Below are 23,196 nucleotides of genomic sequence, written 5' to 3'. Positions count from 1 at the left end.
CTGGGCCCGGCCGGACGGTGACGGTGGAGGTCGGGGACAGGTGAGGAGCTCTCGGCGCCCTGAGGGAGCGACGAGGGAGGCGTGAAGGTTCTTTCACCCTTCGCTTCAGGGTGAAAGAAGCAGGGCATTTGAGGCAAAAGGACTTTAAAGTTAAGGGGATTTGGTCACTTTTGGTCAAAGATTTTTTCAATTTCCGTATCTACTACGTCTAATGTGAAGTGTAGCCTACATTCTGTACCGTTGGTGCTGTAGATAAATGCAGAAGCTGCTGGAAAATTTATTTGAATTCACCACGAGTAACAGATTATTTATTTCCAACAGAAAGATGGAACTGTCTTCTGGAAAACTTGCTAGGTTTGCTGATGGATCTGCTGTTGTTCAGGTAAAAAAAAGAAAAAGGTTAAAGCTTCTGCAACTTCAACATTTCTGTTTCTGAACAGTCATTGTTAGGACAGCAAGGTCTATTAAGAGGTTATAGAGCCTCAAGTGGCGATTTAATCGCTAATGAATATACAGCTGTCTGTTTTGTAGGAAAAAAAAATTGTTTGAAAAGCAAAAATAATGGTATGAAGCATGGATTTATGTGGTTGTTTTCTCCAAGGAATATTCTGGAGCTTTAGTTTGTGAATAAGTTTAGGACTTAAGACAATATTTTGGTTGCAGGTAGTTTCAATTTATTTTTTTTTTTTTCCTTAATCCAGCTAGGTGACACAGCAGTAATGGTCACAGCGGTCAGTAAAACTAAGCCTTCTGCATCTCAGTTTATGCCACTAGTGGTAAGTACTAACGACAAAATTAGTTCCGTGATCATCATGGTAGCCTTAGCAGGAGTAATCGTTAAATAGTTCAAGATGCTTGGGGGAATGGGGAATGCAAGTAGCAGATTACAGACCCTGGGCCTCAGAATAATGATCTGTGATAAAATAACTAGACGTATGGATGAGGAATGAGCACTGGATGGTGTATACCTTGACTTTAGCAAGGCTTTCCACAAAAGCCTTGTGAACTTCGCTGTGACATCCACGTTCAGACATTATGCTTTAGATGTGTGGAAAACTGGTTGGATTATGAGGCTTGAAGTTAATGATTCATGTTCCTACCTCAAGGCTGAATAATTGAGCCTCTCCTGCGTGACAGCCCATTTCATACTTGTATCGGTGACCCAGAATTCCTGCTTATCAAATTTGCAGATGATGTCAAGCTGAGGGTGTGTAGATGATGCGCTTAGAAGCAGGGCTGCCATCTGTCGGGCAGGGACCAGGGGCTGGAGGAATGGGCTGACAGGAACCTTATGAAATTCTGTAAGGACAAACAAAGTCCTGAACTTGGGGTGTACTAGTGGCCTGCAGCAGTTCAGGCTGAAGGACTGACTGGCTGGGCAGGCTGTATGTGATAGAGAATGGGAGTTTCCATTTGGGCGTCCAGAGCCTTATTCAGAGTTGACCTTGCTCTGAGCAGGAAACTGGACTGTAGACCTTCTGAAGTGTTCCTTCCCACCTGAATGATTCAGTGGCACTGCAACTAGTAATCTGTTGTCTTTAGGAATCCTTGTTTTGTTTTTAAAAGGTCGACTATCGTCAGAAAGCTGCTGCAGCAGGAAGAATCCCTACAAACTATCTAAGAAGAGAACTTGGTTCCACTGATAAGGAAATTCTTACCAGCAGAGTAATAGGTAGGCCGAATCATTTTATTTACAATGGATTTTAAATATTTTGTAATATTCTCATGAATGTTTGGAAAGGTAATAATTTATAACTGCTGTTTGCAGAGTTGATTGTTTCTGCAGTAATGTCGGGGGAAAAAAATGTAGTGCTTTGTGTATCAGTACTGACTTTTTTTTAAACAGTGTTTCAACTGAGGCTGTGTGCATATTCCTTTATATATAAGTTTGGATCTTGTGAAATCTTGTCACCTTTGTTGATATTGTTGTATCTAAGATCTTATCCTAACTTACCTCTGGAGAGGTGGACAAGAAAACCAAGCTAAACTCTGAAACACAAAGAGGCAAACTTACTGATTGATATATACTCATTCTCTCCCTCTTGATCCTGCTTGAAAAGTCATCTCCATCATGGCTATCTTCATTCATGAACAAGATAATACCTTGAAATTCAACATTTATATAAAACTAGCATCAAATATGTCAGCATATTGAGACAGCAATGGAAAGAATTAGGAGAGGGAACATCCTATAAGGCCTAAGCTGTTACACAGTCCTGTACACTTCAAACTGAAATAAAATTAACAGGAAAACCATGCATCGTGGAAATAATGCAATATTTTGAACATACCTGCTTTTGTTGCTTTTCTTTCTCTGAAGACTATGTGCCTTCATTGAATATATTTCTAGTGAAGTTCTATTTAATATAGTATATGTATTCTAAAGCATAGAAGACTTTTTTTCAATGCTTTTACCTTATGTTACCTGACGGTGGGTATGCTCACCCAAATACCTCTTATTTTACTCAGAGTCCTGTTGAAATTTTACTTGATTGTTTCATGCTAAATTTCCTTCTGGGTTCTCTGCCTTTTTTGTTGGTTTTGGTCTTTCATTTAAACCATTGTGTCAGTTTCTTGTGGGGTTATTACAAGACAAACTGAATACTGACTATTAAAAAACCAAATGTTTCTTAGACTGTGAATGTTTCTTTTGCAGATCGGTCGATCAGACCACTCTTTCCAGTAGGCTACTTCTATGATACACAGGTAGGTCAAGCTCACTGTCCTTAACTATAGCTACCTTCACAAGGGAAAACTTAGGTACACCCAATGAAAATTTCATGTGATATAGGCACTGTTTGAAGAAAAGCAGTTTTCATTAGCAGCCAGGAAGGGTTTATGCTTTTAAAAAACAGTCTAATAGTGTAATGCTACTTTTTAGTTTGTCATGTCCTTGTCTTAAATTATTTTTAATCCATACTAGTTTATGAATTTTATTGTGGAGATACAGGAACAAAATTTAAATATCCTCTGTGCAACAGAGGAAAGAAAGGCTAATAGCATTCGTTATATGATACAATGTTATACATTAGTGATTTTTTTTTTTATGAGCTTTCTGGTTTAAATACCTGAACAAATTTTCATTTGCAGTATAGGCTTGTATAAATATGTGGGATGTCTTGTTTTATTGTCCTTAGCTTTGTATTGACAGCTAATAAAAAGGTATAAGTCAAAATTATTCATTGTCTTTTATCTTATGCCAGATCCTTTGTAATCTTTTAGCAGTAGATGGCATCAATGATCCTGATGTTCTGGCAATTAATGGAGGTAAGAGGACTAATTAACAATTACTGCTTGTGTGTGATTTAATATGATCCAGCTTTTCTAATACAGACACTTATTTCTTCATTGTAGCTTCTGCAGCACTTGCATTATCTGATATCCCATGGAATGGTCCTATTGGTAAGTAAATATATTGAAACGATGGGCGATTTGAATGTAATTGAGGACAGACTACAGTTCATGTTTTCTTTTTTAACAAGAATCTGAATTTAAAGTCCACTATCTTTGGTTTCAAGTATTGAAAATAATTTTACAACGGATAGGATTATTGCACTTCAAAGCATTATTTTTCCTGGACTAAATATACTTCTGGAAGGACCGATAATCCAGAAATAGTATGGTATAGAGACCAAAAGCTTAATTTTTTGTTTAGAGAAATGTAGTCTTGAAAAGCATTGTTTAGCAAATAGATGGAAAAGAATACTTTTTCTCCAGGAACTCAACAAGAGCTTTGCTTCATTGTGAATATTTTGTGGGAAGAGAAATGATCTACCCAAGAACAAATATTTGGCTGTATTTTCCTTTCACCTGCCTTTTTTCTAGAAAAAAAAAGTGCTCAAATGACTGGAAAAAAAAAAAAAAAAAAAAAAACCAAAACAAACCACAATGGGCTTACAGCCTTGTGTATAATCCTACTTGGCATTATATGCCCTACCCAGTAATACTACCCAAAAGAAATTCAAGAATAGATAACTTTGCCTTACCAATTTGTTCTTAATATATAGCTAACATGCTAATATTTTAAAACAAATCCATAGCTTTAATTATTGTTTTTAGATATGTAATTTTCAAAGTAAAGCAATGCCTTAAAGAACTTCTTATAATAATAATATTAATTTTCTGGAGTTTCTTTTTAGGTGCTGTAAGGGTAGGACTGGTTGATGGAGAAACTATTATCAATCCAACTCGAAAACAGATGTCTTCTAGTGCTTTAAATTTAGTTGTTGCTGGAGCGCCTCAAAATCAAGTTGGTAAGTAGGTTAATTATTAATATCTGTTGCGTGTTTGAAAATCAAGTCAATGCCTCTTTGCAGGTATTTTCCTAATCTTTGAAGCTTTTATTTTTACACAGTAGTAGGAATAAACAACAGTAATAGGTTAGGTAAATTCTGGTTTGGTAAATTCCATTATATTTATGCAGTTTAATGTTACTCTGTATTTCCTCAGTTGAGTTAGATTGCTATCGAACAATAAAATAGTAATTTACTTTATTGTTAACTTTCCATTGATAGTCATGTTGGAAGCAACTGCTGAGAATATATTGCAACAAGACTTGTGTCATGCCATCAAAGTAGGGGTGAAGCATACCCAGCAAATAATTCAGGGAATTCAACAACTGGTGAAAGAACAAGGTGTTGTCAAGAGATCTGTTCAGAAGTTATTTGTTGCTCCTGAAGGGATTGTGGAATGTGCAAAGAAGTAAGTTCAGAACAAATAATTTTGATCTAAATTCTGTTAAGTGACTCAAGATGTTTATGTAATGATTATTTAATTTGATAAGCTCTGCTAAGATAGTTTGGGGGTTTTGTTTAAGAAAACAGTATTCAAAATTATTTGCTGCATTTTCCATAGAAACTTGGGAATGTGGCCTTCAACTTTCTTGCTTTATACTTAGTAAGAAGGACAGGGCAAAACAAATATCCTGACGGCCCAGTGAAAGTATTGTAAGTTAATATGCCACTCCTGTGGAATGGTGACAAGAGGAGTCAGGACATGTTGGCTTGTATAAGCTTTGCTGTGGAAGTGATAACTAATTTCAGAGAGGTGGCAGGAGAGTGTGCAGGAAGGACAGCTGGAGCTAGTTAATGTTTATAAATGTGAGTCTGGTGCTTTCATACTGCTAATGAAAACAAACATTTAGTCCTCAGAATAAACTAATCATGTAAGTGTTTTTTAAGCTGTGTTTTCAAAAATTCTTTCTTTTCTTCTGGAAGACTTGCTTTTAACAAGATCTATGCGGTGTTCACAGATTCGAGCCATGATAAAGTAAGTAATCAATTCAAACATGACAAAACTTTTTTTAATTAATACCACAGTGAAACTTTAGTAAGATTTAGTTCTTTGCGCTAATATTAAAAACTCTTCTCCTCTGCATATATTTGCAATAGCAATAATAAATTGTTCTGTAAATTCTTTTCTATATTTGCTTGCAACACTTTATTGATCTTTGAATTTGTGTGACAATCCTATTCCTTATCCCGTGAGTTTTACAGAATTTTAAAGCAAAGAGAAAACCCAACAACCCAAACCTTTTCTTGTTATTCTGTCCTGTAGAGTTAACTGGTTGCAAATCCTGTGTTCTAGATTTCCAGAGATGAAGCAATTAACAAAATAAGGCTTGAAACAGAAGAACAGCTGAAAGGTATTATTTTCTGCTTTGATACTATTTAGAGAATGCTTCAATGAAACTAGTCCTACTTAGAGTTACAGCGGGCTCTTTGTGGGCCAAACTATTTTAGTAAAAGTTCTATAAAATTAATTTTCCAACTTTAGATGCAATTTCTTTTTTTTTTTTTTTTTATACCCAGAAAAATTTCCAGAGGCTGAGCCTTATGAAATCATGGAATCTTTCAATGTGGTTTCAAAGGATATTTTTAGGAATCTGGTTCTGAATGAATATAGAAGGTAAGTATGTGCTCTAGGCAATCCTGCTTTAGCAGGGGAGTTGGACTAAATGATCTCTAGAGGTCCCTTCCAACTCTGATGATTCTGTGATTCTGTATATCAGACTCCTAGTGACTAATATTTCTGTCAACATTTTATCCAGACTACAGTTTCATTAATCTCATAATTTCTGCTTTGTGCTTTAGGTGTGATGGGAGAGATTTGACTTCCCTCAGAGATATTAAATGTGAAGTGAACATGTTTAAAATGCTTCATGGATCAGCCTTATTTCAGAGAGGTCAAACACAGGTAGTATCTTTAAACGTCAGAAATGATAAATTAATTTATCAAAAGCTGAAAGATTTGTATCGTTCATTTAAATGCGAAGTTTCTTTTTTCTTCACATTCAAATAGTAATAACTAGAACACAGTTTAGATTTAATTAAAACATGTCTGAGTCCATTCAGACAGTAAACAAAGCCTGGCTCCGTGACTAGTACGGGTATTAGGATAGCATGCTAAGCATATGTGCCCAGAAAGAGTCTGGTAAGCATTATTGTGTCTTTAGACTTTCTGAAGAATGTCTAGTAACCTAAGTTAGATGCTGTAAGGATTCTCCTTGTTCAGTTCAGATTGGCAGATTTGGGGCTTTTTTGGTGGGTTGGGCTTTTGTCGTGTGGGGAGGTGGTTTGCGAAGAAAGCTTTCCAGTTCAGGATAGCTTAAAGTAAAATTGTCATATCTTTTTCACCCCTCTATGTAGACTTTTATGTTAAAGATATTTGTTGAAACAAAAGCTTTTCATGTAAAATACAATCCTGTTCATTTTTAGAAAAAATGGATGACTCGGTTAATGGGTCGTTGGTATGTAGGGCGGTACTAAATTGTGTATATCATGAGAAATCTTTTAAAAGGAACTTCATATGTAACTGGGCTAAATAGGGAAATTGTACCAAAAAATTATACTAATGAGATCTTGTTTTCCTCATCTTTGCCAAAAGCATCAGATGTTGGGTTGATTGAATTAAGATTGTATGCAAGAGTTGGTCTCCTATATTTTTATAGCTCACTTTTCTAGAAGACTGTCAGCCATTGATCTGACCTATTACAGGGTACATAGGTAGTTGGAAACAGTGATTTGCTCCTCAGTGTTGTCCCCTCTTATCCCACTAAAAATAACACATGCTGCAAGTCCATGTGATAAACAAACTTGCTTTTCTGCACAATATTGTGGCTGCATCTGGCCCTGGCTCTTAAAAAAAGTAGTTCAGTTTCTTAGTGAACAAACTGTTCTAGGCTCCTTCCAGGTTAAGAAACATTAAATTAGTATTTTTAAATATGATTGTTTGTAAGATTGTATACACCCTACAGATTATGAGTAAGTTTGTGCGGTGAAGGAAAACAAAAAAAGTTTGCAGAAGTGGTAGGTGATGGCATCATATTTGTTGCAGAAATTATTCTTTTTGATTCTTCATAACCAGTAAAAGCTGTGAAATGTGAAAGTGTTTAAGAGCAGTGTATTCACCTTGTCCTTTTATTCTAGGTTCTCTGTACAGTTACATTTGACTCTATAGAATCAAGTGTAAAATCTGATCTTATCTCAACAGCAGTGAGGTATGTACGGTGTTTTGTCAGTGGAAATAAGAGGGTGAGCATTTAAGCACATTTGATAAAAGTTCTGTGAATTTCGACATACATATATGCGTATTCATTCAGGCTGAAAAATGTGTAAAATCGGACTTCGAAGTGGCCTATTTTCAAGGGATCTTGGCAGCTGTTTTCTAAGATGACATTAATTCCATAGACATACATTTGAAATTGGAGAGTATTACAAGTAACGTCCAGTCTGGTTTTGAGAGAAAGAAAACAGCAAATTACTCTCGTATCTGTAAAACTGTGTCCATTTATGAATCTTAAAACAGCTGATGAAAGTTGATTATCTTTGTTCCAAGTATTCATCATCACACTTGGAACTTGATATGTATTCTACTCAGTTAATCTATTTCTCACAAGTTTCGAAGTTTTGTTCAGTAGGTTGGATGTGTGTACGTGTGTAGCCCATGAAGTGCTGTTCTGTTTGTCGTTTGGTTTAAATGGGGGGCGGGATGTGGGGAAAGCAGGTAACTGGGGGGTGGGGGTGTGTGTGCGTTCCCCCAACTGAATCAGCCTATCTAAATATCCTCATTTTGCTTCAAAAATGTTCAGAGGTTGAAAACACTTGTCTCTTTTTTTAGTGGAGTAAACAAAATTCAGCGTACGATGTAGCAAGCAAGTCCTTGCGCTGTTAACATTTTATTGCTGAGGGCTAACCTGTTGGGGAGAGGAAACTTCTTCCCTTTAAAGCTGCAGTTCAGTGATCTCATCCCACCAGTGTGAGAGCTTGTACACAAGTGTGTCAGCTTTGCTATGGTTACCTTTTTTTGGCCTGGAGGTGTTTGTCCGTATTCCGTAATTTTGGTGTTCTTGGAAATCAGTTTGTGTTAAATAATGGGTTTTAATTAGCAGTCATTAGGTTGCTTTGCGAGTGCGTGATTGTCTCTGTGAAACTACAGGCAAGTCTTGACTTGAAGCAACTATCTTTATAGATTAGCTTTTCTGTATTTATTGCTAAGAGTCAAGTCTTGTGGTACTTCAGTAACTTTTGAGTGCAATTTTTTTTTTATTATTTAATCAAGAGCTACTTTGTGGTTACAGAGATCTTCAATTTTCCTTCTGAGTGCTTACATTTCTGAGTCCTTACTGCAACATATATAGCAAGATGCTGATGTTCCTGAAGTTTGAATTTATTGTTTTTTCTTCCTTCAGGCACACCAAAACCAGTATGAGGATCTGACAGGGCCTATTCTATTCTAAACAGTTAGGGAAACGGTTTTAATTGTGATTAACACATATGCTGTGTAGACTATGCTTTTTAATTTGTTTGCTACCTAGAAAACCTTAGAAAAAATGTGGGTGATCAGCAAATGTATTGATTTGTTTTTGTTGGGTCTATTTGTAAGCGTAACTGAATATGATCTTATCCTGTGTAAGACATGTATGGTTGTTCTTTTTTGACATGGTCTTGTTTTTGATTAATAGTGGAATAAAAGACAAAAACTTCATGCTGCATTATGAGGTGAGAGTTTTACTGTGTCACAGCTTTCTGCATGATTCACAGGGGGCTTCATGTCTGGCTTTTAAAGGTGAAATTGATCACTTCCAAGGATATAAATTATCTATAAATTGCTAAAAATTCTAATTCATGAATTTATACTGCAGTTTACGAACAAAAGTGCTGGTTTCCTAAAAACCACTCGATAAGTTGTAAACTGCCACTTTATACATCCTTTTTAATATCTTAACATTAGGTTAGCTCCTTAAGAATGGGTTATTACTGAAAGCAGGAGTAACCTGCTCTATTATTTTTAGTAAACTCTATTAATATGTTCAGCTGACATGCTACACCAATAGTAAATAAATGCTGTTACATCTTGGATCTCACTCAGCCTTTGGAACTTGCCCAAAGTATTTCGTACAAGCAACAGGCATATCTTGTTCCATTATCTGTATGGCAGATTTCTGATATGTTGTTTGACAAGTTTAATTGGAGTGAGCTTGTTGTGTTGTTTGCAACTGCCTTGCAACTGCTTTATTCTCTTTTGTTCTGTGGAAGTAAAACATTTACTGAACACTACCTAAACTGGTCCTGGTTTGCAAGCTAAGTGACTGATAGAAGTCATGTGGTGGTTTGATTTTTATGTTTTTAAAAGTTTTTTTTTTACCTTGAGATGCACCAAAACTTCAAAGAATTTTTTTTCTAAGTGCATGTTTTAAAATGGAGAAAAAATATTGGTGAATTTTCTGTATACATTTTTTTTACTTCGTAGTTTCCTCCTTATGCAACTAATGAGATTGGCAAAGTTACTGGTATGAACAGAAGAGAACTTGGACATGGTAAGTTTGGACTAGAGGAGTCTCACACTGTAGGTTTTAATATTTTGTCTGATTGTTTTTATTTATGGATTGCTTGGTGTTTTGTTATTTTTAAACAGGTGCACTGGCAGAAAGAGCTTTGAAACCAATTATTCCCCAGGATTTCCCATTCACAATAAGAGTTACTTCTGAAGTCTTAGAGTCAAATGGTATTATGACTTTCTTATTTTTAACTTATTTCCTTATTTTCTTTTAGAGACTAAATTTGGTTCTTCAAAAAAAAGCTTGAATTTCATAGACTTGAGTTGTAGGCATTGTAGGTAATAGATTTAATTTTTAACCTTCTTAATCTTGATAGCTCTATTACCTGAAGTACTTAAAATGAAAAAGATGTATATGGTCTTGAACAATGGACCTTTCTTTCTATTTGTATAACAGCACAGTATCAGTATGAGATGTAAACATAAATTCTAGGTTTAATAAAATGGTATTTGGGGGCATTTTCATGCTACAGAGTGAGGAAAACAAATCAGCACGTATTGAGACCCATTCTTCAGAGTTTAATCACAGCTGGTACCCTCACTGGCTTAGAGGTAACTTCTCCTGCCTGTCTGTATTTGTTCTTTCCTGTCTCCCCAGTTTGGGAGAGATCTATTTCACCTTTCTGCAGATTCTCCTATGTGGCAAAAAGCTCCCTGAGGTTCACCTATTTCCTGTAGTGAGGTCAGGTTGGTGGGAGAAGGGGTTAATGGAGAAAGGGAAGGAGTCCCATTTACAGCGTGCTGTGAAACCCATAGATTCTGTGTTTAGAATATTTAATGTTAATCGTGATCTTGGTTGAGCTTTTTCGGTATTAGTATCATGAAAGATCGAAAACATATTACACATTTCTTGTTAAAAATACTTCTGCTACATGAAATTTCTAATTGCAATTACTTATTGTAGTATGTGTGTTGCTGCACAGTATTTTCTAGCTAGGAGGAAGTTAACTGTCAAACTGGCATTGAAGAATATCAGTGGCAAGTTTTGTTTCAGATACTTCTGACCAATGTTTATTTTTTTTTATTTTTTTCTCCCCTTGTACTTTAACTCTGTAGGGTCATCTTCAATGGCTTCTGCATGTGGTGGAAGTTTGGCATTAATGGATGCAGGTACAAAATACGGCACTTAAAAGGATTAACTACATATGATAATGTGTTACAGGATTTGGAAATGACCAAAGGTTATAAAAATATATTTTTATTTACCACTATTAGGAGTTCCAGTATCAAGTGCAGTGGCAGGTGTAGCGGTGGGTCTTATTACCAAATGCAGCCTGGAAAAAGGAGATATTGAAGACTATCGCTTGCTGACAGACATCCTAGTGAGTGTTTCTAGCACTGTTGTCTTTATTGCTGCTCAGTTCTTTAAAATGCCCTCTATGGCCTTCTTTTGTAATGATTTACCTAATTAATTCTGGTACATACGCTACTGGAAATATTGGATAGTTTTATCTTTGATTTGTCTCCCAAACTGCTCCCTTATTTCAGAAAATCTCTGTGAAATGTCCAGTCATATTTCTTAGTTTTTTGTAGTTACTCGGTTATTTCCTTTAAGCATTCATAAGCCCTCTCTTTCCAATGAATTTTGTCTTTTCTTTTGGGAGAAACAGAAGAATAATTCTAGAGTGCTTTAATTTACTGAAAAACACAATATATTGGATGGAGAATGAGCACTTGGCAAAGTTGCTGTGAGGAGGGAAAAATGCTTATTGTTGTGCTGCTGCTGCCTCTTCCTGTGGCAGCCACTGCTAGTGCAAAATCAACTTGTGGGTCTGTTGTTCAAAATGGTCCACAAAAGCCCTTAATTTATAAGGAGAGAAAGGAACAGTGTTAATCATGAACAGCAAAATAAGGCTGAAGGAAAAACTTGCGAGTCTCAGAAGTAATTCCAAGTCTGCAGAACTACTTTGTGGCGTATTGAAACACAAAATGTACTTTTAATATAATGAGACTTGACGCTGGGATAAAGTTACTCCAATTTGTTACTCTTTCTGTCTGTGCTGGTAGGGAATTGAAGATTACTATGGTGATATGGATTTCAAGATGGCGGGTACTAATAAAGGAATAACTGCCTTGCAGGTATGGTAACACTATATTTACCTAAAATGGAACTCTGAGAAGATATCAACAAAAGCTTTCCTTACATATTGATGTAACTTGGACTCTTTTCGTATCAGGTTGACCTAAAACTGCCAGGAATACCAATGAAAATTGTAATGGAAGCTATTCAGCAAGCTACAGGTAGGTCCATATCTGTATTTGCACCCACTTTATCATATTAAATTAGAAGTTGTATTCTAAGTTTTATGAAACCAAATAATAAATTATTAATTTTTTTGTTCTCGTTGTGAAAAAAAGATGCTATCTTCAAAAACTGGTCTGGTTTGGGTGTTGTCTGTTATGCTTCAATATAGGCACTTCATACAAAATAAATAGCTTTTTGTGTCAGAGGAGAGCATTCAGTCTCCAGAAAGCCAGGCCCTTCCCACCACACTTAAGTTTCGTGTGACTGTACGTAGCGTTGGTGAAATTGTCTGCTACTCTTGGAAGTTACTTTTAATAAAAAGAGAACAAAATATTATTCCCTGCAAAGGGTGTGATACTAATGGTTGCCAGTTAGTACAATGGGTAACTTATTTTGAAAAATGCAATAAAGTTAGTGGCATAGCAAATGGGGGGGGGGGGAGCGGAAACTTACGCAAAAGAGCAACATCAGGGTAGAGGAATATATTATGAAATATTTACACATGGTATTTTGGATCTGACTGATACAAGTACAATATTGCTAAGCCATGCCAGTTTATAAAACCTTTGTCGTACAGTATTCAAACCACACATGGTGAGTTGGGGGGGGGGGGAGGTTTCCTCTTTGCTCTGCAACAAATCAGTAAAAAGGGTTGTTAAAAATAAACTCCAAGCTAACTTTAACTTCAGACTGATTTTTAAATGTCTCTTGAGCAGTGAGTTCTTAGAACTTACGTAAAAGTCCATATAATCTCAAGGAGTTCATGGTTAAGATCTAAGCAGCTTGATACCCTGTGAAGAACACAGGTAGTAAAGGCTGAAGCGCAGCTTTGTGCACTGAAACTCGGGATTGCTTTTGATTGGTGAAAGTTGGGAGAGGGAAGAGGCATCTATTGCTAGTTAAATATGTAAAATATTACCATAACACCAAAATGGATTTGGACTAACACACAAACATCCTACTAACGACTCTTTTTAAATCTAACAGAGTAATGTTATAAAAAGAACAGCGAACTATTTCTCACCATAAAACTTCAACTACATTTACTATCTGAAATTTACTGCTGTCTGTATTCTGACGTGTACAGCTAAAATATTCTTAAGCCATATGAAAAACTGAAGCTACAAGCTTTAATAAGGATTTAACTAGTTAGAAGATTTTCAACTTGATTGTAAAAGCAAGATTTTAGTAAGAAAACTCTTATTAAAATGTAAGAGCCAGTAATTCCCATTCAGTGGTGTATCACTTCAAGCAGCTCAGCTGAAGTTCCAGGCCAAAGTATTATAACTTACCTAGTCAAAGCTGCAGCCTGTTGCTCTTAACAGCACTCTGATTTATTTAAATAATACACTGAAACAGAACTGTATGCAATGTTCTAGGCTGCATAAAATCAATAAATGTGCCAAAGGCGTAGCTTTTGTATACACAGAGTAGAATGTTATACCGCAACAAACATGTACTACCTGAAGTGTGTTAAGTTACCATGGTAAATTCTCAAGTTAGGCAGGAGGCAGATTTTATGAATGGATGTTTATCTACTTTATAACAACAACTGCATAGATTTATTTTAATCCTATACAAAACTCTCTTACTTTTTTCTTCTTCCTCCTTCCCCCTCCAACCTCCACAGCTGCAAAGAGGGAGATCTTACAGATTATGAACCAAACACTGGCAAAACCCAGACCTAACAGAAAAGAAAGTGGACCAGTTGTAGGTAATGTTAGTTGTCTGTTGATATGAATTCATCTTTTAAAATTACTTGTTTAACAACAAACTACTGCTTAAACCAGCTTCTGTTAATGAATGTTTGTTATATGTTTCTGCCCCTTGGGGTTATTTTTTCTTTGGGTTTTTGAGGTGAATTTTTGTTGTTTTACTGCCATGTAGGGCAGCACTATTTCACTGTACACCAGAAAACAGAATTATACTGAAGTTAGGTGAAACTCTCGCAAAATCAGAACAGATGTAGATGTCAGTATTGGTATGGGTTAAGGTAATCTACACTCATCAAAGTATTTATATTCTGTTTTAATTTATTTCAATTCTTAAATGTAATTACATCAATGTTTAGCAAATAATACAAGTAGCTATAGAAGATTAAAACCTAAATGAAAGTGACTTATTTTTGTGATAGTTTTCAAGGTTATTATATTTAGTATTTCAAAGTATTTTTAAATGTTCTTTCAGAAACTATCCACGTTCCATTATCAAAAAGGTTAAGATTCATTGGTCCTGGGGCCTATAATTTGAAAAAACTTCAAGCACAGACTGGTAAGACATTCTTGCTTCCTGTGATTAAATTATCCTAATGTGTTATTAGTGGATCTTGGTAGCACAGGTATTACTAGCACAGCTATTGCTGAATATTAATGCTATCTTTATGCCCTTTCAAAAACGATTAAGTAGCTAAACTTAAACTTCCTAAATTGTTCTGTAGACCACCTCCATAGAATTGGCATTTGTGCTTCAGCAGCAACAACCTAGTAAGTATATACAAAGAGCTATTAAGAGAATAGGATACTTTTTTTTATGCTGCAGACTGAAAAACAGTATTTGCCTTTGTTTTCAGACTTGTATGTTCCAATGCTCAGGACAAACTGAATCTGTACTACATCTTTATAAGAGATGCATGTGTTTTGAGGAGCCAGGTGAAGCTCACTTCAGCTACACTTAGTTGTGTAGGTTATCTCTGTAAAAGTGCTTGCAGTTTGTCTTGCAGCAGGAATTACCAGAAACTTGGTGCATGTGATGGTGTTTTTCAGGGCTTACAGAAGAGGCAACTAAAGGTTCCTCTAGGTACAGTATTGCAGATAGTGTTGAACGAAAGATGTGAAGTCAAGCAAGTCTGATCATGAATATGCTGAAGCGTTGATCAAATCTATGCAGCTTCTCTTCCTATAAGCAAAAGCTTTTTTGCTGCTGTTAAGAGGGGACATTGAGCTCTTTCCTACAGTGCCTATAGACTTTTCTTCTAGGATTCTGCAAAGAGCTTGTATACACTGTTAACATGCTGGTATATGTTAGAAATCCAACTCACTATCATATTGTAGGAGTGACCTGTACTGGGGCTTAAACTGGTACTGAGTAGTATGACAAAAGTTTCCTGACATTGTTATATTTTCTGGAATAAATTAATTTTGTTTACACAGTGGTTTGTCCTGCATGGCCTTAAATGCCAAATTCAAAGTTGATGCCTTTTTCACTGCCATTTCCTAAATAGGGCAATTGATGCTTTGGTTGAGGTAAAATGTAGACTGACGGGTCACTTAGAATTAGGCTTATAGCTTGATATTGTGGTTGCCCTTGGAAATGAATGAACGGAATTTGCAGTGTTAAGTATTTCTGAGAGGTTTTGCTATTAAAAGCATTTGTTCAAATTACTCAAAGCAGTGAAACTAGATATAGCCCCACCCTTACCATCTCTCCAACATGATGAAGGTAATGTTCAACCAGTAGTCAGCCATGGTGGCAAAGGTGAGTCTCTGCTGTGATATTGTTAAATAAATCAGATTCCTTTTATGAGCACTTCTTTGCAAATGCAAATTCTTTCCTTTATTGCTTAATACAGTAAAACTTTTTCAGTTGTTCCCTACTTTTAGAAAGCTTAAAATTTAAAAAAAAAAAAAAAAAAGCCAATGTTTATAGTGTATCAAATAGATGTTCTGCTTCAGCTGCTTTGGACCTGAAACTCTTTTAATGTTCTGGCTAGCTTGATTAGTGCTTCTCAGGGGACTGGGCTGGAGAAAAGGAGGAAAGAAATCATACTTCCCTTTGGTTGCAAGCCTATGCAGTCTGTTGGCCAGAAAACTAGCCTAGAGGTGCAAAGAATTTTACCATGCAATCTTTACTACGTGCTGTCTCTGAAACACTTCAATTTCCATCAGCTATTGATGATAGCTATAGTTTTATTGGAAAATCTATGAAATTCATAGAAGCTGATATTCATTCATAAAATTCTTTCAAGAATTTTTTCCTGTCATAAAAAGATTATAATAATAATTTCATGTTCCTATATGGAACACGAGTTTGTCCAGGTATTTGGGAAGCGTACCTGTAACTTGGTTTCCATTCAGTTGCATGTAAAGCTGTCGAGTGCCTAATCTGAAGAATACTAGAAATTATTAGGACTCTGAGTTCTTAATGAGTCTGTGCAAAATCAATTAGCTCTATGCAAGTCTTTATTGAGTGTAAGTTTTCTGCTTGCTGAAACAGTAGCAATGTTCATCTAAATTGTCTCACTAAATTCTATTTCCCAGGTGTAACTGTAAGTCAGTTGGATGAAGAAACGTATTCGGTGTTTGCCCCCACACCTAGTGCTATGCATGAAGCAAGAGAATTTATCAGTGAAATCTGCAAAGATGATGTAAGGACAGACTTTTGTTGTTAGCTTTTTCAATTTGCATTTTGTGAATTTGTGTTTTACTGTTTTCTTTTTCCCCCTCTACAGCAGGAAATTAATTTGGAATTTGGTGCAGTTTATACAGCCACGATAACTGAAATAAGGTATGAAAAGTGCTCTGGAGTTGAAGCAGAAAGTAATGTTACATAGCTATATTCCTGATACCTAAATATTATGTAAAAGAATTCATTTTTAAAGGATGCTAAACTTACGCTGGTGACATTGTCACCTGCATTGTTCCTGATATTTTCTGTTGAAAATATTGTTTCTTAATAAGGCTGCTGATTTTTGCTGCTTGTTTAGTTATTAGAATGTATCTATAAATTATAAAACTGAAGACCTTTTTTCATCTTTGTATCTGAGAAAGATGGTAGGAATTTGCTTTTTACTTTTTTGCCAGATAAATATTGGATTGAAATTGCATGGACTTTTTGGATGTATTTATTACTGAAAGACACTATCCTGAATGGAGTAATTGCCATCCACTTTCAATTAAGGAAAAATGACTGGACATGCTATGGTTGATATAAGATTTTTAAAAAGGGAGGAGTAGAATCTTGCTTATGAAAAGTTCACCAATGCTTGCTTTGAGATCAATACACAGACTAAAATACATACAGACTTCTATCAATGTATTTGTGCCGTTTTCTGTTGCAGAGATGCTGGAGTGATGGTAAAATTGTATCCAAACATGACACCAGTGTTACTTCATAATTCACAACTTGATCAAAGAAAGGTAATACATGCTTAAACAAGTTTGAACTAGGCACTTGTATTTGCTTTTAATTGATTCTCACTAAACATAGTCTGCATTAACTGTAACACAGATACTGTTGTTCTAAAGTCCATTTTCATGTTAAAAGCTGTGTTAGATTAGCAACACCTCTTTGTGTAACTTCTGCTTGCCCTGTTCCTAAAGCTGCAAACAATCTGACTGCTACAGTCCTGCTGTTTATACTTTTATGCACATCACCAAGTCCTTAGGTCTGCAATACCCTTTTCTACTTAGAAACCTGTTGTTCCTAAGGTAGTGTTGAGCCACTACAATTGTCTGAAGTGTAGCATGAAGAATCCCTAAAAGAAGGGACTTTTATAACTAACCTTACAAAATTAATCTCACTGAAATAAATTTTTCTGGAACACTGTATTCTAGATTAAACATCCTAGTGCCCTCGGATTAGAAGTTGGACAAGAAATTCAGGTAATTTTTTTTAACTTTAAAATGCTAACAAACTGCGGTTCATATTTTAGAATTTGAGTGAATTTCTTATTTTGTGTTTATGAAGAAAGTATTTTGCCGTATCAGATATCCTTTCTGTGCTGGTTAAAGGTCTGATTGTTTCAAATTAGATTTATTTAGTTTCATATTCTTGCTATCTAGGCACTACATTAATTTGACAGAACAATATAGGCTAAACAGTGCCTATTGTTTATGGTCTTTCTAGCATCAAATTGGAAAAAAAACAAACACACCTTTTAAGGAAAATGCTATTTCCAGATCTTTAAGTTGGTCAGTCTTAAAGTGGTTTGGTTTGGTTTGTTTTTAACAGGTGAAATACTTTGGACGTGATCCAACTGATGGTAGAATGAGGCTTTCACGTAAAATTCTACAGTCACCAGCCACAACTGTCCTTAAAACCCTAACGGACAAAAACAGTATTGTTGTGGGAGGTACCGTTCCACAGTCATCTACTTCATCCCAGTGACAGGTAAGGCCATAGGAACAACTTAAGATGACTCAGTACAGCACTTTCTTTACAACTGTCGTAAAGAATTGTATAAATCGGGTTTTTATATTGTATGGTTAACCCTTCAGTTGTGTACAAATACCGCTTGCCAGTTATGTTGCAGCGTGTTGTGAGTTAGCAACTGCCCTTTCATGTGCTGTAGTTGTAAAGAGCTTAATATTGTAAAACTGGTTCAAATGCTTTGACAGTTTCAGGCATCCTGGACAACCTACTTTCTCCAAAACAAACTTATTTTTTAATCTACACCATCTATGTGAGCGTTCCCTCTTCTCTACCTTGCCACCATTTTTTTTTAAAGGGGGAAAGGAAGAAAAAAAAGGCAGGGTAGGGGAAGGGAAGAAAAAAAAAAATAAGCTGCTCTCTTGAAAGTTTGGAGACAATTAGTGGAGAGTTCTCAGTCAATCAATGGAATGTTCAAAGCTCTTCTCTAGAACTGGTTTCTCAGCATGTACTTGTCCGTCAATAGACTTAAGCCTAAACTTTTCATAAAACCGTTGTGTACGTTTTTTTCTTAGGAAGCTACTAGAACAGGAAGGTGTCTGATCATAAAATCAAAAGCAGTTACACAGTGGGATTGGCAAATGGAAATACAGTGCACCAATGATAACGTAATGCAATCGGTGGCAATCTTCTAGGAATGATTCACAGCACTAGAAGAAATTAAGATTCACTGATGAATTTTTTTTTTTTTTAAGAAATGTTCTTGAAATTCATACCTTGATATGATCAGTTGGTTACAGAGTTTTTTTCCATCTCTTTCAGGAAAAAAGGCTTGATAGTTCGTGGAAATACAAGTGACCTTTGCTAGAATCTGTAGATGTCTTCGAAAGAATCTGCAGGTGGATGTTAGTGAACCAGATTTTTAAAACAGATACTATTTATGCTTAAAGGTGATGTAGAACTTCAAATTGAAGTCTTCAAAATGATTAAAAAGTCTTTTTAAATAAAACCAGAAATAAACAGTGCTCTTACCTTGTGTAGCAAAGGTGAGATGAGAATCTAAGAACATGGAATTGTATAGAGTGAAGAACAGATTACACTTCAGTGCTTAAGATTCTTCTCACTGTCATCTCAAAATAAAAATATAAGATCGAGAAGCAAGTATTTAACAATTATTTCCTGGGAGAACAAATTATCCTGTATACTTGGTTGAGAGGCACACTGGTTTATGTTGAGCAAAACATAAGGATTTAGAAGTATCACCTTTAACATGATTGGCACTGTTTCAGATAAGTATATCAATATCTGTCATAGGGTTCAAGCTTGCTAAAATATCTGAGCAGAAGGGGGACAAAACAACCTGATAACATCATTGTTTATTATCTGGGTTTGTTAACACTGAATTCTGAAACAGATAATGAAAACATGCAGATTAAAATAGTTGTATTAGAATAAACAATTGATGTGATAAATCTTCCCCCTAAAACACCTTCATTAAGAATGTCAGAATTCCTCTATTGATTATGTTACATAAGTGGGTTCACTGGTCCTTTTCAGACTTTAAAACATTTCCCAGGGACTCACAAGACCTGCTTGTTTTTCTGCTGTGAGGTACAGACTTGGAAAATCAAAGTGGTGTCCATTCTGATGTTCACCAATTTGTATGTAGACTTGAAGAAAATCAACTTCTCGCCTGATGGCAAATGGGCTCTGAACCTCCTGTAAGAAAAAACAAAGCACTGGGAAGAGGAGAAATGTGAATGTACAGTAAAAGTTGCTTGCTCTTTTTTTATTCTAAGTTAAAATATTAAAGAAGAAAGAAATAACTACAAAGAAACGGACTAGTCGTCTTTTCTGTCTTTGATCATGTAAGATTGAAAAAGTTTTCCTCTTCTTTGAGGACTGTATTCTGTTATTTCTTAGTAAGAATTCTGATGTCCTTGCTTACTATGACTTAACTTAGTCAACTGATAGCTCATTCATTACATATCCTGCATATATAATGAAATTATTTAGGCAAGTGTTGAAGTCCCTAAAGAGAAACTCAGATGTTTCCATTTCTCATAAATGTTCTCAGAAAATGACCTCCCCAATCTAAATGGTTTTCCAAGGTTTAGCTTTCTATTGTAGAACAGTTTGTGTAAGGCTCCTTTTTGTAGTAGAACAGATGGATGCTCTACTTACTAAAATACTAGCTTTAGAAGCTTTTTTGTTTTTTTTGCTAGCACATTACCAGTAGGATGCTTGCATTTGAATCTGTGAAAATCAATTATTTAGGAGCCAAAAGAATCCCATTCTTTCCTGTAAAGGTATTTTCTTGCCTGCAGTAACAGGAGTATTAATGATTTGTGTCATAGGTGGTGGTCTTAGTAAATCAAGTATTGGAGTGCTGGGGGATTTTCAGTTTGTCAGATGTTTAAGTGGGGAAAAAGACTTTTATGTTCCTGTGGCACAACCTGTACAGTCAGCCTGACTTTCTGCACTGGTAACAAGTTTTAGGCCCTATGGGAAGGGGTGGGGAAAAAAAAAAATATGCTTGAGAACTGTCTGGGAGGAGCACAAACCAGCTGCTCTTACCTGAGGAGAGAAGCTTGATGGGAGCCAAGAATTGAGTAAGCATGTGCTAGTCTGAACCTTCCTGGAGGGAAGGCAGGCTGGCTTCAGACATTCCAGGTTCACCTGAGAGCCATCAATATGTGGGTCGGACTATAGCAGGAGATACTTGACTCTCAGGTGATATCAGCTATGCTCAGAGAGCAGGTAGGTTAATAGTGCTTGAGAGAGTGAGCTCGGCCCTATTGCAGTAGCTGTTTTTTCATGTTTGAAATAGTGATTTTTGTCTCTACTGCCCTAGATAATTAGCTTCTGTGATGACCCATCTTAAATGGAGCCACTGAAAAGAATTTGGAAAGTGAAGCTGGGCAGTTGCAGCATTACACCAAGTCAAGAGGGCCAGAAATGTGTTTATCTGACAAAGCTGACGTTTTCACACAGGTACAAAGCATCAGGAGCTGTGGTATCTTTTAATTGTACTTCTGGGACTACATGCCAGAGGGAATGATACAGTCTCTTAATTTCACTCCAAGAAATTTTAAGTGATTTAGGAATGACTTGTCTGTCTTTGGTTCTGAAACCAACAAAAAATCAGAGCTTCCTGCTGCTCCATGTTGTGACACTTGATGACTTGCTCTGTCTGCAACCTACCCTAACAAAATTCTTTGTTTTGATGAAGAACAGAGAACTGTAACAGCTATAGTTTGTCACTTTGTGGTAATGGGGAGAGATGAGCTACTGGCAGGTGCAATGCCACAATGAAAAAGTGCTGTTTTGCTTTCTCTGAATCTTACAATGCAGAGATTCAGATGTGTTGCTTTCCTGGTCTTGTTTTAAATCAGATATGTAAGAGCTGTTGGGGCAAGTCTTGCATATCTTCTTCAGGCAAAGCCCCCCCAAATTGACTTGTTTTTTATTGGTATAGATTACAAATCATGCTGCTGTTTCTAACACCCCAGGCTGTGGAGTCCATCCTGGATGCTGTTCTGTGCAAAAAGGAGCCCTGCATCTGAGGGAACGCAATCCTAGTGTGTTCTGTAGTGGCATTTTTCCACCGAGGTCATTGATTTTATGCCTGGAGAGGTCACAGATTTGTTTCATAGTTTAAGCAGAGAATAGTTTTTCATGGCAGTTCTGGCTTGTGTATCTCCTATACCTTCTGTAGCTGTTCAGCATGATAGATAAGAACTTGTTCCACAATATTCTGCTGTGGTTTCTTGCTGTTCTGCATATCTGGAGAAGTACTCCATTTAATCTTGAGTAGGAGAGGTCATATTTCATTTTAAGCCCTTGGTTTGAAGAGCTAAAGAGCATGCATATAAGTCTTGCAGAGGGGAGAGTTTGTAAGTGGCAGGTGTCCTGAAGCAGCAATATCTGGGGTTTTGTGTACCTCTTTGTGCGTTTTCTTTTTACTGAGCTTTCTCCGAGGCAAAAATATGCCCGATGCATAAAACCTTGAGGGGATCAGGCCATGTAATGCAGAAAAGCCACTAACACGTAGCTGGGAAGGCTTACGTGGAACCCAACTCTAAACTGCTTAATGTGGCTCTCAAACCATGGTTGGTGAAACCACTAATGTAACAGGGCCTTTTGTACAGATACGGACTTATTTATCCATAATGATATGATGCATATATCCTGAGGTATGTTCCTGTATTGTATACAGCTAAAGATAAGTGTATACGGTAGCTCTCTGAGGTGTATCTTACAGTTGCCATCTTCTGCAAAGAAAACTCGTGATTGTGCGTCTTCAGTGGCCCCTGTTTAAAATAAGGGCTTGATTGGGGTTGAACCCTAGTTTAAGCAAAGCACCCTTAATGGGGTTTTGCAAATCTTTCTTAGAGGTGAGTTGTTTTGCAGATGTTGAATAAGCAGACTGGCCAGTCCTCAGATGCATGAGGCTGCCTCTTAAAGAATGTAAAAGACTTTTCAGCTCTTCAGCTACACCAGTGCAGCTGACTGAAAGCTGCACCAAGTAATGATCAGTGGCTGTCACATACTCAGTGTGCTGAATGGCAGTAAATCTTAAGGAGGCCTGTTACAATCAATGTCAGAGCAAAAGCTGAGCCTTAAGCGTTACATAGATGTAAATTTTCTAAATCTGCCTAGAGAATGTTTTTCTAACATATGGAAAAGTTGCGCATACTTATAGTGCTGTATTCCCTAGTAAATTTTTTCTTTCCCTTCGTCTGGAACAAGATTGAACTTAGACCAAAGAAATGCCAGCCTTGTAAGTAAGAGCTATACCGGTGTAACTGCTTTTGCCATTAGGCAAGAGCTTAGAAAAGTCTTGCTTTGTCTGGGAATGAGACACACCCTGGCCTGGGGAGCACTTGCCCTCCCATCTCCCTTCCCTTCCCTTCCCGGGCCTGAAGGATTTGGTTCTGAGACACTTTCAAGCTTCCCCTCCTCCCCAAAATCCCCGCTGCTTCACACAGCTTGACTTCTTGCACGCTTTTGTGTCCTTTTCCCCT

General features: G+C 36.5%; 1 protein-coding gene across 1 annotated transcript; it reads left to right on the top strand.

Annotated features, from left to right (window-relative positions):
• Window positions 1-256: 256 nt before the first annotated feature.
• PNPT1 (polyribonucleotide nucleotidyltransferase 1) lies at window positions 257-19,945 on the top strand (the record flags this gene model as incomplete). Its single annotated transcript, XM_082480219.1, has 28 exons — window positions 257-382; window positions 702-776; window positions 1,567-1,672; window positions 2,657-2,706; window positions 3,204-3,267; window positions 3,355-3,402; window positions 4,140-4,253; window positions 4,515-4,701; window positions 5,217-5,268; window positions 5,587-5,644; window positions 5,811-5,907; window positions 6,093-6,195; window positions 7,428-7,498; window positions 8,963-8,999; window positions 9,751-9,817; window positions 9,916-10,005; window positions 10,894-10,947; window positions 11,053-11,159; window positions 11,845-11,916; window positions 12,015-12,078; window positions 13,713-13,796; window positions 14,270-14,353; window positions 16,339-16,445; window positions 16,530-16,585; window positions 17,139-17,217; window positions 17,635-17,682; window positions 18,032-18,190; window positions 18,992-19,945. 27 exons carry the CDS (start codon window positions 257-259, stop codon window positions 18,185-18,187), a joined length of 2,256 nt encoding a protein of 751 aa, XP_082336345.1. The 3' UTR covers window positions 18,188-18,190; window positions 18,992-19,945.
• Window positions 19,946-23,196: the final 3,251 nt, after the last annotated feature.

This window comes from Vanellus vanellus (assembly GCF_965231255.1).
Source record: "Vanellus vanellus genome assembly, chromosome: 3".
NCBI lineage: Eukaryota > Metazoa > Chordata > Aves > Charadriiformes > Charadriidae > Vanellus > Vanellus vanellus.
This window is presented reverse-complemented; position numbering and strand designations above follow the sequence as displayed.